The sequence below is a fragment of the Crocodylus siamensis genome, chromosome 2 (genome assembly GCF_052110815.1).
Source record: "Crocodylus siamensis isolate JL-2025a chromosome 2, ASM5211081v1, whole genome shotgun sequence".
Taxonomy (NCBI): domain Eukaryota; kingdom Metazoa; phylum Chordata; order Crocodylia; family Crocodylidae; genus Crocodylus; species Crocodylus siamensis.
Window position 1 is genome coordinate 110,120,746 of NC_143396.1, and position 14,902 is coordinate 110,135,647.

General features: G+C 37.5%; 1 protein-coding gene across 7 annotated transcripts in view; it reads left to right on the plus strand.

Moving 5' to 3' along the window:
• Nucleotides 1-14,902, plus strand: part of BLTP1 (bridge-like lipid transfer protein family member 1) — a 245,235-nt gene that overhangs the window by 109,529 nt on the left and 120,804 nt on the right. For all 7 annotated transcript variants that reach the window (XM_090036587.1, XM_090036588.1, XM_090036592.1 and 4 more), the window contains 9 exons: nt 2,439-2,719; nt 5,639-5,889; nt 6,392-6,647; nt 7,099-7,942; nt 9,516-9,586; nt 11,095-11,268; nt 11,698-11,818; nt 14,230-14,376; nt 14,767-14,894. In XM_090036587.1, the coding sequence (XP_089892713.1) occupies nt 2,439-2,719; nt 5,639-5,889; nt 6,392-6,647; nt 7,099-7,942; nt 9,516-9,586; nt 11,095-11,268; nt 11,698-11,818; nt 14,230-14,376; nt 14,767-14,894 (2,273 nt within the window). The remainder of the gene's footprint in view (nt 1-2,438; nt 2,720-5,638; nt 5,890-6,391; nt 6,648-7,098; nt 7,943-9,515; nt 9,587-11,094; nt 11,269-11,697; nt 11,819-14,229; nt 14,377-14,766; nt 14,895-14,902) is intronic.

A 14,902-nucleotide genomic window follows, 5' to 3' on the forward strand; every position in this document is an offset into this window, starting at 1 on the left:
TGCCAGTGTACAGGGCTCTAGAAAGTAATATGCCAGTGTTCTGGATTATTGTTTATTCTGGCGATCTGTGTTCAAGAAAAATTAACAAAATAGGAATTGGTGCAGAGATTAGGTGATCAGGGTGTGGAGATTCTATGCTATGAAAGACCATAATAGAGCTTGTCTTGTCTAGTGTAACCAAACAAAGGCTGAGAGGGCAGTTCTCTTATGGCCACTTTTTACAGATTTGAATTATGTTATATTTTTAGTGTCATTGAGATCTAGGGTAAAGCTTTCAAGAAGCCTATGTTTATTTTTTCAGAAGTAACTTAAACACTTATGTGGGCACTCCTGGAAATGTTAGTAAATCAATTTCCAGTATCCTGTGGGAAGTTTTTGGAACATCTGGGAACACAGTTCAGACTTTGAATGTAATAGTAGATCCCTAAGTAAACATTTTTAAAGTGCATGAATTCAAATTAAAAAAAAAATCATAAGCAAGTTCATTTGTCTCCTATTTCCAAAAAAATATGGGGAATAAAATCCTACACTCTTTAAACATTAAGAAGCTTTCCATTAAAACTCAGCATGATGACTTTTTGGATGGGAATGCAGTATAGATTTATTCTGGAGGAAATTAATTTTGATTTCTTCAATTCTGAGTTTGAAAACGGGGGTCTGAGCAAGTACAGTGATGTTATTAACTTGTATATGTGCAGCTAAATTTAGCTTTCTGTTGGCCTGGTTCAGTAACTAGGCAAGGGACTGCTGCAAAGGCTCCTATTGATTCTCCTAGGTACCACGGTGCTATAGCAAAGGCCCGGGTAAACATTTTGGGTAAAGGGGCTTCCCCTTGATATGTCAGTGGAAATGCTGCTGTCATGCTTACTAGGATTGTTGTGGTGATGGAGGTGTAGCTGGGATGGTTTAGGGAACGTATTAGAAGCAAGATTTGTTTGATGTAGTATCTCTTATGGGACCAACACTTTGATTGGGTGCGATGTTAGATAAGTTTTGGGGCAGAAAATGCCCTTCTTAACAACCCTTTTCCCTTTTGAATGGTCCTATTTGTTTACATAATTAGTTTTTTCTATTTACTTAGATCTTTACTCAGATCAACTACTCTACTCTTTTACTTAGTGTGATAGGGTGCTGACAAGCATGACCCCCCCCACCCCCGAAAAAACAGTGCTTTACTGGAAGAGGCATCTCATTAGTTTGATCCGGCTTCCCAGCATTTGTATAGATCATGCACTTCAGCAAGGCTTTTTGACACTATCTACAGCTGATTCAAGCAGTTATTAGATAAAAACACCTAAAAAGCCCTGCTGAAGTGCCAGATCTGTACAGACATTGGGCGAGTTTGGCCAAACTAATGAGATGCCTCTTCCCGTAAAGTGTTTTTTCACGTCTGTCAGCACCCTCTCAGACTAAGTAAAGGAGTAGTTGATCTAAGCAAGGATCTTAGTAAATAGATCAAACTAATTATGTAAACAGGTAGGACCATTCAAAAGGGAAAAGGGTTGTTAAGAAGGGCATTTTCTTCCCCAAAGCTTATCTAACATCCCACCCAATCATATTGTTAGTCCCATAAAAGTTTCTACACCAAATAGATCTTGTTTCTACTCTATTCCCTGGACAATCAGTTATATCACCATCACCGCTGCAATCCTAGGCATGACGGCAGCATTTCTATTGACATAGATGCCTCTACTTGGGCATGCAGTGAGTTCAATGTGGGGGCATGCCGAGCTTAAAGTTAAAACACATTTTTTTTAAATGCCTGTAAACAGCCATAATTTCTTTTGTACCCTGGGTTTGCTGCCCTTTCCTCTGTCTTTGAATGACTATTTTCATTTACTTAAGTTAAAAAATTTTTTTTACCTGGTATTTCTGACGCTTAGGCTGTATCTACTTCAATTCCAGAGCTGAGCAAGGGCTTTTTTGTGCTTGAAAGCATGTCTAACATCTCTCAACTATATTGTTGGTCCAGTAAAAGAAATTACTAAATAAAACTTGCTTTCTGGAGTTTATACCTAGAGAGAGAAACTGCGTTATCAAAAATTGTGTTACAAGAGATGTGAAGTGGTCATATAAAGTTCATTAAAGTACATTGAAACTTAACTTTGACATTTCTTGCATGCTGAACATTCGCCCATTTAATTTTGTAGAGGAAAATAATGAAGTGTTAGTGCTTCACAAAATAATATAGTGATATAATAAAGTTGATATTGCAAGTGGAGAGAGCCTGAGGAAGAGATGTTACTGATCTATCTAAAGCCACAGAGATGCAGTTGAAACTAGTTTCTGGTTTGCATTCCTATGTTAAGATGAAAAGGCCATCTTCATTCTTGTTAATGATACAAACTGTACCTTTTTTGACTGTTCTGTTTTAATTAGCTTAAAATTACTTTTGTTTTAACTATTGAGATGCTTCATATTTATTGCATCTTCTTTAGATGGGCACTATACGTGTTGCAAACTGTAACCTCCACAACCAGTCTGTTGGAGAGGGGATAAGTGCTGCTATTCAAGACTTTCAGCTGAGGCAGTACGTTGAGCAGGTCAATAACTGCAGAGTTAGCCTTCAGCCTGCAATACTTCGGAGGGCATACTGGCTGGAAGCTGGGTCTGTCAATTTGGGGCTTATCACTGCTGATATTGCTTTAGCTGCAGATCATCATTCTAAACATGAAGTCCAGAGACATTTCTTAGAAATCCATGATAGCAGAACTAAGAGGTAAGTGAAAATATTGGAAGACTTTAATGGTTGATGTTTCCCTACTTGATATGTTTTCCATGAAATAATGTTTTAGTCCTTGGAATCTTTTACATCTGTTTAAATATTATACTACACACTCTCTAAATAAGCCAGTTGCTGAAAATTGGCTATACAATGCATTCTCTATATAATTTATCAGGATGAGGAGAAGAATATGCCTCTTCGATTCTTAAATAATACAAAATTGATTTAATCTTTGGCAATATGAAGAACAATGTCTTTTTAAAATAAATCACATTTTTACCATTGCAACTTTTGCTCTTCGTATACACATCCTTGTGTTAAATTACCAGATTGCTATGCATGACTGTATACACAAATTAGGTGCAGAACCTTACACCTGCTTTATGCATACAAGTTATTTTAAAAACATGTTTCTTCATAGTATTGCAGCTACATTATAGAGTTAACATTATATTGAGATGAATGAAGGAAGTTTGTGTTACAGAGAACATTTGTTTCAGATTTACCTGAAATATTTTTAAGCCATGGTTTTGGAAATTTTCTTCTTTTTTTCCCCTCACAGTATGAGGGAGCTGCATGTTTTGTTCTTCCCTTTGCTTCTTTTCCCTAAGGAGCTATTTAAGTTGCCTAGATGTAGCCAGGAACGTAAGTGTTTAACACCGCTAATTTATGGGGTACAATTAAACATATGAGAATAACTAACTAATCCATGATGGGAGAAGAGATGAGAGGAATTTTATGGTAATCATGGATATATACAGAAAAACACCAGTTACACAGTGAAGCTTGGTCAGTCTCCAATAGTGTATATTATGACAGCTTTACTGATTTCAGTGAAATGATGACAGTCTTATGCTAGCTAAGTAACTGCCCAACATATTTTACCATAAAGTAAAATATTGTAACATCAGGTAGCTACAAAGGTAACTATTTCTCTTATTGGATTTTGCTAAATTTTAGAGTACATTGTTATATTGGGTAACACATTTCAGACCAGATGTAGAGTTCAGAGGAGAGCAATTTAAATAATCTCTGGATTAAAAAGAAAACCCTGCTATTTGAGGTAAAGCTAAGAATTGAGTTTATATAGTTCAAAGAGAAGTTAGATGACTGGCAGAGCTTCTTCATACTGTATAAAGAGTATGTGAGATGCAACTGGCAACATAAGACAATAAAAAAGGGATTCTATGCGTATGTCAAAAGAAAGAAGATGACCAAAGAATATAGGAGATATCTAGTTATGGATGATTCAAAGAAGGCTGAAATATTTGTTGCTTTACTTCAGTCTTTAAAAATAGGGTCAGCTACCAGAGGGTGAGAACAGTTGGCAGAACAGATAGGGAAGGAAACAGACAGCATGAAGTAGTAAAAAAATAGGTTAGAAATTACTTGGAGAAGCTAGATGCTTTCAAGTTGGCAGGCCCAGATGGGAGGCACCCTAGGGTAGTGAAGCAATTGCCTGAGGTAATCTAAGAGCCATTGGTTATCCTCTTTGAGAAATCGTGGAGGTTGGGTAAGGTTCCATATGATTGGAAAAGGGCAAATGTAGTGCCCATCTTTAAAGACAGAAAAAAAGGAGGATCTGGGGGATTACAGACCAGTCAGCCTGACCTTTTAGTACCTTGAAAGATCTTGGAGCAGGTTCTCAATTTGTTATGAAGCACCTACAGGAGAAAAAGGGTGATCAGGCAGAGCCAGCATAGATTCACCAAGACAAAGTCATGCCTGACAACCCAACTTTACTTCTTTGGCTGTATGGATTGGGGGTGGGGAGGGGGTTGGAGAGCAGTGGATGTGATGCACCTTGATGTTTGCTAGGCTTTTGACACCGTCTCCCATGACATTCTAATTAACTGACTTTCTAAGAAAATGAAGATTAGCTGGAAAGTGCTATAAGGTGCAGGAGTAAGCAGCCCTTTTTTGGCTGTGGCCAGAGTGACCCATCCCATGTTAGAGGCAGGTGGGCAGGTGCTAGGACCATGCTGCAACTGGCATTCATCTCCTTTGTTGCATGGGTGGGGTACCAGATCCACTGGTTCCACAGGCTGGATGGGTCGGAAGTTGCCAACCTCTGTCACCATTATTAGAATAACTCACAGAGATGCATAAGCTTTCATAGGCAACAGTCTTCTTTATTGTATGCTGTCCTGCCTTACTTTAGACTAACCTGGCTAATTACCTCTTTGCTCCAAGCTTATATAGTAGGTAAGCTCTACACACTGTGTTTGGAGTTGGAGGACTAGGTCTTTGGCATTGGCCCTTTTTCATGCAGTAACTCAGTAGAGTAGAGCACTCCCAAGGATGTGGGAGACCAGAGTTACATTCTTTTCTCCACAAGACGTGATTCAAACCTGCCATGTTGCATATAACTCTCTAGCCTGGCAGTAAGGGCACTGAGCTTATTGGGGTAAAGATGGAAGCCTTTGGTAGCTGGGTTTTAACAGTGTACAACTCTTGCTGGCTTTTTTTAATGAAAGGATTGGGTTGTATAACTTTTGGTGAGGGGTGGTGCAGGCTGTAAGTCTCATATGACGTGACTAAGCCCTAGTCTCTTATTGGCTATTCAGGATGTTTCTCTTTTCAGTATGCTTGGCTGCTATGGGTTCCATTCTGAGGTGCCACTCTAGCCTCATGAATTATGTACAGAGAAACAATGTATTCAGGGCCATAGATACTGCTGGAGCCACCAGACATCTAAAAGTCAGTCATATACATGTGTACAATTATGCATCTTCCATGAATAAAGCATTAGATAAATAATACAGCCTTATTCAATTCCCATTGACTAAAGGAAGAATGAATTTGTAAAGCAGAGAGACAGATTTTGAACCTTGTACTTGTCTTATGATTTTAAATGTGCTTCAAGTCCCTCCCAGTGCATTACTATTCTTGTTTGTATTTCTTCTTTAATAGGTTATGGTTTCTGTGGCCAGATGATAATTTGAAGAATAAGAGAAGCAAGAACAAGTGTGGCTGTCTTGGTGGCTGCCGATTCTTTGGTGGTACAGTAACAGGACTAGATTTCTTCAAGCTGGAAGAGCTGACACCTTCTAGCAGTTCTGCTTTTTCAAGTACAAGTGCAGAATTGGATATGTTTTATGGACAGTCTTTATTGCAGCCAGGAGAATGGATCATTACCAAGGAGATTCCAAAAATAATAGATGGTAAAACATTTTTTTTGGGTACAAACATGGAGGGTTGTCCCATTTACTGACAAGTTTGGATTCTCAACTTCACTTTATACCTTGTAGAATATTTACTGATGATCAGTATGCTGTTGCAAAATAGTGTGTGCATAATTTTTCTGCCATGGTTCAAGAAATGGAACCTGTTATGAAAAGCTTGTGAAAGTGGAGAATCGTATGAACAGTAAATGAATGGGTACTCATGCTTAATGTTTTCAGTGGAGTTTTGTGACTGAACATCCACTTATTAGTAATTGTCTAAATTGGGCAGCCATCAAAAAGCATTCAGGGTTTGCCTCTCTACGTATACCTGTATTTTATATATTTGTATCAGTACAAGATATAAATCTATTTGAAAGTTATTTTTTTTTAAAAACACTTGTTTTAAAAGGGGGAAAGAGATCTTTGTAGCTTTTAATACTTAATTTGAAATGCTTTCAAATCTTAAAAAAATTAATTGATTTGTCTCTGTTTTATTTAGGTAAAGCAAATGGTGTAAAAAGGAAAGATTGGGATTGTAGATCTGTGGGTATTGAAATAGAAAGAAAGGTGCAGCACCTAAGCCTACAAGTGCCATTGAGATCCCACAGTTCCTCTTCATCTTCAGAGGAAAATAGCAGTTCCAGTGCTGCACTTCCCTTGCTTGCAGGTGAGAAGGAAAGCCCTTCTTCTACTGAAGATCATATGGGACAGAAGGAGTTTTTGTCTGGTGCAAAAAGGGAAGATGGTCATGGAAGGTTAGTATACTCTGCCAAACCAAGGCAGAAATTGATTTTTACTTACTCTTATGGATTAATACTAAGACTGAGTAAACCCCTGAAAAATGCAAATACAGCTATTTCAAACAGTAATGCTGAAATTGATTTCCTAGTTGAAGTACAGAAGATCAATGTCAAATCTTCTGATCTAGATGGGAAACTAGACATCCATGAAAATTTGCCTAGACACGTTTCCTTTTACTTTGACTTTTTTGGTCAGGTACAGGATCCTAATATGGTTTAATATACATGGTCTGTGTTGGAAAAGTAATATTACATATGAACTGATTTATTGTCTTTGAGGAAATTAACATTTATAATCGAGTTTCTGAAAAGTACCTAGTATCATCTGTTAAAAGGTCAGTGCTTTGCAATTTAAGATTCACACTATTGTTTGAAAAAAAACATAATCTTTAATTTCTGTTTATAGTCTTCCAGCAGAGGCAGCAGAATGCAGTCCAGTGTCTCCTAACAGCCAGGAAAGGACTGTTGGTCAGTCCCCTCTCAGATCTCCTCTGAAAAGGCAGGCATCTGTGTGCTCAACCCGACTTGGGAGCACTAAGAGTCTTACTGCAGCTTTCTATGGTGACAAGCAGCCTGTTCCTGTTGGTGTCCAATTTAGCAGTGATGTGTCTCGCAGTGATGAAAATGTCTTGGACTCTCCAAAACAGAGGAGAAGCTTTGGTTCTTTTCCATATACGCCATCGGCAGATTCAAACTCATTTCACCAGTATCGCTCAATGGACTCCAGCATGTCAGTGGCTGACAGCGAAGCCTATTTTTCAGCAGCTGAAGAGTTTGAGCCAGTAAGCAGTGATGAAGGCCCAGGAACCTACCCAGGGAGAAAAAAGAGGAAAAAGCAAGCCCAGAAAGCTGAATATAGTAGAGGATCTATCTATCACAGTGTAGAAGGACCCTTAACGAGTGCAGTCCATGGAGAAGCTAGTCAGGATACAAAAACTTTGCCAATCAAAACTCATCCCTCTCAGGCTTCTTTTGTTTCAGCTTTGGGAGGAGAGGATGAACTTGTTGAGCACATGTATATTATAGAAGCTGAGAAGTCTGCAGAGAGTGAACAAATCACATCACAACAGCCTGTAATGACCTGTTACCAAAACTACCTTACCCAGTTCCAAGTGGTCAATTGGTCTGTAAAGCATCCAACAAACAAAAGAACCTCAAAATCCTCATTACATCGCCCTTTGGACCTTGATACCCCAACTAGTGAGGAAAGCTCCTCATCTTTTGAACAACTTTCTGTTCCAACTTTTAAGGTATGGCAGTAGTTGGGGAAGGAAATAAGTTATCGAGGCTAGAATGTGTTGTGCTAAACAGCTGACTCAAAGGAAACTTAAAACTGTTCACCCTTAGTTATCAGAAGTTAGGATCGTCGTAGGATTTAGATGCAGGAAACAGGGGAAATTGTTAATGTTTTGTGAATGAAAATATTGACATAATCTCTGGAGTTATAATGCCAATTCTGTACTTAGTAAATCACCTCAAAGTCTAGCTTTTCTACAGAATATATTTACAGCAGTGTTTACTTAATTAACTCTGCTACAAAAGCTTAGTGATGCTTCTTCCAGTTACAGTTAACATTATAATTTGAACTATAAAAAAGGGTTTTTTCAAAGCAAAACTGGTAATGTGTAGATTTAGGTGATGACTTACTAATATTTATTTCCTATTAATATGCTGGTTGTACCATATTCTTGTAAGAGGTGCTAATAAAATAACAATGGGACATTGCAATACTACTTTGATGTATTAGAAGTTAAAACCTATTGCCTACTGGATCTTATTTGGAAGAAAGAGTTGATTAAACAAAACCTAATAACCATGAAAATATAAGAGGGAATTTTTATCATCTTCCAATTCCTCTTCCTGTAGTTGTACCTTGAATTAACATAAGTTAAGAAAACTACAGAAATCTAAGTTCAGCAGCATTTCACTATGTGCTTATTCATAGCTTTTGTCAGTGTTTCACCAGGCTCATTGAGAGAATTTTTATAGTAAAAATAATTATGCAGAAAACTCAGCTTTTTATTAAGCTACTGTTATTATATAATAGTTTTTGTCTTTTAAAGGTTGATACCTGATTCGTAGTTTAAACAAAGATTCTAGAACATTGTGGCTTTATGAAGCTTGCAGAAGGTACTGCCTGGTGTGCCAAGTTATTTATTCAGGTTCAGGTTGCAGTAAGGCAAGGCAATATCTGCTTTACAACAAAATGTTTTGGGTATGTTGTCTTCATGCAGCAGTGCGATTGGGTAAAAGTCTTTTTTTTATGGTTTATGTTCCTTTCAAGATGCCTTGGCCTCCTGTCTGCTTTTAATTAGATGTCAACATGAAATTGAATCTCAGTTCACAGATCTGAAAGTATATTTTTATTGTGCTCCTCCATATATATTGATCCATATACTTTATCATATTTATCAAGTAAATCACATGAAAATTATTGTAGTAAAATATTACTACGATAATAGGTAATTAACACAGTAGAATGTAGGTAATTAACACAGTAGAATCTAATGTTAATGTCATTTTAGTGTTGGACACTGTGCAGATTTACTTTCATATGTAGCCTTTCTTAGAAAGATATTTTAAAAAATATCTAAGACAATGAAAAGTCCAAATGATATTATTCATTGAATTTTTATATGATAACTTCAAGATCTGGTCAAGAACTGTTAAAACAGTTGAAAAAATAGAGCTGGATGATAGAGTTCTTACCCTTTTGTTGGATAAGACAGAAAGCTAGAGTGATGCTCTTTGAGAAAACAATAACGGGAATCTTCCCTTGAAACCATGAACAGAGAGAAGTAATTTTTTTGTACTGTGTTTTAGATTGTTAAACAGGGTCTCACAGCAAATGCTTTACTGGACAGAGGCATGCAACTAACAGGATCAACATCCAAGTAAGTAGAAGATGGCATTACTCTGTGGGTGGCTTTAAATAACTGGAAGAGAGGGATCTGCCCTGTACTTCCTTTAAGTATAGCATTTCTTGCTAGCTCTAGTAAAATGTAGACATATATCACTTGTATTATTATAAACTTACTTTGGAATGGTACGTACCATGTTTACCTAAATCCAACATGACTTAGCATCTAGGATATGTTTCCACCCCACCCTCCTATAATAATTGGATAGTTTATATGGAAAATTTATAAATTTGTTATAGTTTTCCCTCTGTAGAATCTTAATGATTGGGGGGCTGGCTCAGATTTGTCCTTCTTGTTGCTACAGTGAGGAAAGCAAAGGTAGGGGAAGGGGGTGATAAGCAGACTTAGCTGCCCACCTTTTTCCTTCTGTTGCCACCCCCCCACTATCCCCTTGCCCTCTTTCCTGCCCCCCCTCCCCCATGCTTACTGTCCATTATGGGTCTGGCCCCATTCTAGCTGGGGTCACAGAGCACAGGTTAGCTCTGGCCCCAGCCCAGTCATGAAACAGGGGTTCCAGTTGGTGGTAGCTCTGGGATGCTGGAATGGGGCTGGAGCCATGACTGACAGTAGGCAGTGGTTGGTGGAAGGTGATGTGGGGAGGACAGAGGCTATGGGGAGCAGGTAGGGGCAGGGCAGAGGTGGTGGCGGACAGGTGGCTGCTCTGGCTCTGACTCTAATCCTGAGCCTTGGTTGAGGCTGGGTTTGGCATTGCAGTGTGTGTGTGTGTGTGTGTGTGTGTGTGTGTGTGTGTGTGTGTGTGTGTGTGTGTGTGTGTGTGTGTGTGTGTGTGTGTGTGTGTGTGTGTGTGTGTGTGTGTGTGTGTGTGTCCTCGTCCTGCCTTATACTTGCATCCAAAACAAGGGGCTTTTCCCACCTCATGTTGAATGGGGTGGGGGAAAGGGGAGCCTCACCTTGGATTTGAGTAAATATAGCAATATTTAAAAGATTTTGTATGGTACACTCAAACTATGAACTGAGGTCTAGATAAGTTTCCTGGCAAAATCAGTTAATCTATGGCAATACTTGAACTACAACTTGGATTTTGTGCTTAGTGCACTGTTAGTGCACTGTATTGGAGCTTGCAGTTTCCTTTTGAAATGTGTAATACTCTGAAGATTGTAACATATGGCAAGTATTGTTTTAAAACTTACTAAAATATGAGGGCATAGTTTGGAGTCTTAATGGCGGAATGTTTACTTCTGTATTGTGTTGTAGCCTGAGTTAGAAAAGTTAAATGTGAAAAGTACTATGTGGAGCCTATTCAATATTTATCATTAGATACTTACCACTGAACTAAATTGACCTTCCTAATTCCAACATAATCTTTTGTTAAATACAGACTTGCTTTAGTCTTGCACATGCAATCCATTCTTGTTGTTAGCATTGTACCAAAACTAAACAAAGAAAATAAAATGGAAGTTTAATATATGTGATGTCCATTGGTTACTTCTAGCTCATTGCTTTCTGTTTGAATTTTGTAGTACACCCTATACTCCTTTGGAAAAGAAAACAGTGGATACTACTGATGATGAAACGATGACGGAAGAATGGACTTTGGATCATCCAGTCTCCCAAACTAGGACGACAGCCATAATAGAAGTAAAAGGAACTGTAGATGTAATTCTAACTCCTCTGGTAGCAGAAGCTTTAGACAGGTATCTTAATTTACTTAAAGTTAAATTGAAATTGGTATTATTAGCAAAATTTGAAGTTTTTTGATTCGGTAGTAGCATAAATGCTTAGGAAAAGGAACTGCTGGGAGGGGGGAAAGTGTGTGTGCACACACATGAATAACTGCTGAATATTTGTGCTCCCTGCCCCCTCAGAATTCCCCTTTATGTAGCTTCACATCTCTAGCAGAAGAGCTAGAAAAAAACTTACTTTGTTTTGACTTGTGACATGTTGTTATACTCTTGTTCTTGCTGTGTGTAGGGTCAGGGGGTGCAAGCACACATGCATATGAACGTTTGAGGAGGGAGTGTGGTTTTTCAGTATAGATTCATGATTTTGATGGTATTTCATGTGACCTCAGGAATTAAATTTCCTTTTATTTAACTATGTTGGTTTTTTTTCTCTTCCTGTAGATACATAGAAGCAATGGTACATTGTGCTAGTACTCGACACCCAGCAGCAATTGTGGATGATCTACATTGTAAGGTTCTCCGTGAAGCTGTACAGAACAGCAAAACATCCTTTTCAGAGAATGTAAGGGCATTACTAAATTGCAAGAGGCTTGGGAAAGGGGAGTGCAAAAGCTTGCATGTTTTTTTTATTGGCTGTCTTTCATCCAGTCAAATCCAGTGTTTCTTTTTCCAATTGAATTTCAGTGTTATAGTTGGGGATTATTATTAGTTAGGGATAGTTATTATAACCAACTTGCTTTTGTTCATCAGCATACCTACATTCCAAATCAAATTAACTTTTTGCTGAAAGCTCTGCTGCAAGTAGCTGTTCAGCTCAGCTCCCAGGCTGTCCAGATGTGATTTTTTTACATCACAGCTAAATATATTATATTAGATAAGTAGTCTCTGCACCTGTAGCCTGGATATTGGCTGGTTAAGTAATTGAGAGCAAAAGAACACCATACAGATCAGCAAACTATCTACCAGAAATACATAAGGTGTGGACAAGAACAGCTTTAAGAAGCTGAACTGGGATAGGGACTCTCCACACGGTAATGTGTAATGCTTTTGTTGTTAGCCTGTGGTAAAACAAAGGTAAAATGTAATAATGCAAGGTGTGTGTGGAGGGGGAGGTGGCGGGGAGATAAACTATTGGTGTTTAGCTTTAACTTCCCCGATTTGGTGAGAATGGATACACATAGAGTTATTACTCATTAACTGCTCTGCTCAAAGTTTCCTACCTTCTTTGAACTTAATGCAAATTATTCATTTGCCCATAACCTTGTTAGTCAAAAAAAGATTATTGATGAAGGTAGACCAAATTGTGTTAGATGTTCTGTGGACTGTGATGCAACACAGCATTTTTCTTACTTTTTTTTTTTTAAACTTACAGTACTTTTTTTTTTTTTTAATATCTCAAATTATTTTTTGTTCGGTTTCATTGACGTTTTCATGACAGATGGCTGATCATCACCCAGATGTCCTGAAAGTACTGTTACATGTTATCATGTGGGCTAGAGAACATGCCTTTGCTTGGAGCCTCTTGACATCACCCTTTTAGGAGTCTACCCAGTAGTGCATGAATATCAGGGATATTCCTTCCCATTAGAGGTGGGGGAAGGAGCGTGGAAAGTGGGGGAATGCTGGGGGTCCTAGTCCCCACTAGTGCTACAAGTTAAATGTAAATGTGATATCGTGAAGTGCAGTGCTACCAAGAAGTTATACTTTGAAAGTGCTAGTATTTACTGGCATTTCTTAACATCTTTGTAGTGCTACAAAACAGCTGGAATGGTGTGGTGTTCACCTTTTTTGTGGTGGTGGTAGGGCGCGTTTGGCACTACAAATGTAATACCTATCCATGGTCTTATGGAAATAGCTGTTCTCTATAGAAAGTCTGTGCTTGTATCATATTTGAAAAACGGTTTCATTTTACTTAGCATTACATGTATTCTAATGTAATAGTATATTCTCAGCTAGTGAGAATTGGCATAGCTACACTGACTTGGTCTACATTCCTCTAACATTTAAAAAAATGTTATTAATGATTCTAGCTTTATTCAGTAATAGATTTAACATTTAAAGGTTTATCTGTCCCCTAAAATAGACATAAAGACAAATATTTATCATCCATCAACAGTGCTCCTATGATCAAGGTCAATGTCCACAGGAGTCTAATGTTCTTTTTTTCACTTTCTTTCAGTCTTTTATAGTTCCTTAGTTTTCTTCCATGTTAAGCTTTTTTTTGTGTTCCTTCATTTTTCTTTCTAAAATAACTCACCTCTCTTTTTCCTAGAACTCTACATAACACACATCTCACTTTTCTGCTCGTCTCCCTTTTTATATTTCTGCTGGTGTTGTTTTTTAATGGAATATATACTAGCAATATATATAATGCATTGTATTTAAAACTTTTGGAATGCTTAGAGAATATATCTGATGTTTGTGATTGCGAGATAAGGTTATACTGAGATGAAGACATAGAAGCATATCTGTTTTTAGACAGGAGCTGCAGATATAGAATCCAAAACTTTACCAAATTAGTTTAACTGTTGGTAGTTTCATGGAAACTATGTAGTTCATTTTCTATTCAATTAGGAAACCTTTCTAACTTAGCTAATTATCCTTGTGCAGCCTAGAGACTTGCCTGTCAGAGCATCTCATCACTTATATCAGGAATCTGTCTGGATTTCAGTTTGGATCTTTTTGAAAGTTTTGTGCTGAGTGCCACAAGATGTGACTATCTGGGTTTGAGTATGTGACCTTCTGTCTGGGTTTGAGTACTCTACTGAGTATGGGACTATCTATCTGGGTTTGAGTATGCTAACTTTGTAGCATATTCAAGCTCATTTGCCCTGTAAATTGAGACACACCAGGCTAGAATTGCACCTGAAAATCTTTCACTGAAGCATCATTGAGACATATTACTTACTTACAGTTTGTAAAATATTTTGAAAGGGACTTAGTGTAAAATACTAACTCTTATCATTTTTAAAGTTATCCTCCAAACAGGATATTAGAGGAACAAAAATAGAAAACCCTACTACCGGAACAACCAACCAAGGCCAAGCACAGACAAATCTTTCACTTAAGCAAGATAATGTGACAATTAAAGGTCTTCAGGCAAACGTTACTATACCCAAGGTAATAACTTTTATTTTAATTGAGTAATCTTACAAGATTGTTCTTCTGTGAACTAACCTTCTACAAGTATTCTTTTGAGAAGTTAGAACTAACTGAATGCAATGTCATATTTGTTAAAAATTATGCATATTTTCTTAGCTTGCTCAAAGTACAGTATTTAAGCAAATTTAAATACAAGATGAAAGTTTGTAACTAGTGCAATAATTAAGAACAAACGTGTTCAAACTGTAAAAAGTTTAGTGCAGTTATATAATAGTCTTAAATGTAGTGTTTATAATCTGAAAAGCATAGATGAAATTATATGCAACTATTTCTTTTTCTTTTCTTTTTTTTTTAAATGACTGTTTTCTAAACTTTTTACTTTATTCTTCTGGGGTATTTTATGTTTAGGTAAACTTATGTTTACTACAAGCATCAGTCGATGAATCCCCAGGCATTGCATCTAGTAAAACTGTGACTCACGTTTCCTTAGTAGCTTTATGTTTTGATAGAATTGCTACACAAGTTCGCATGAATAGGTAAGCAG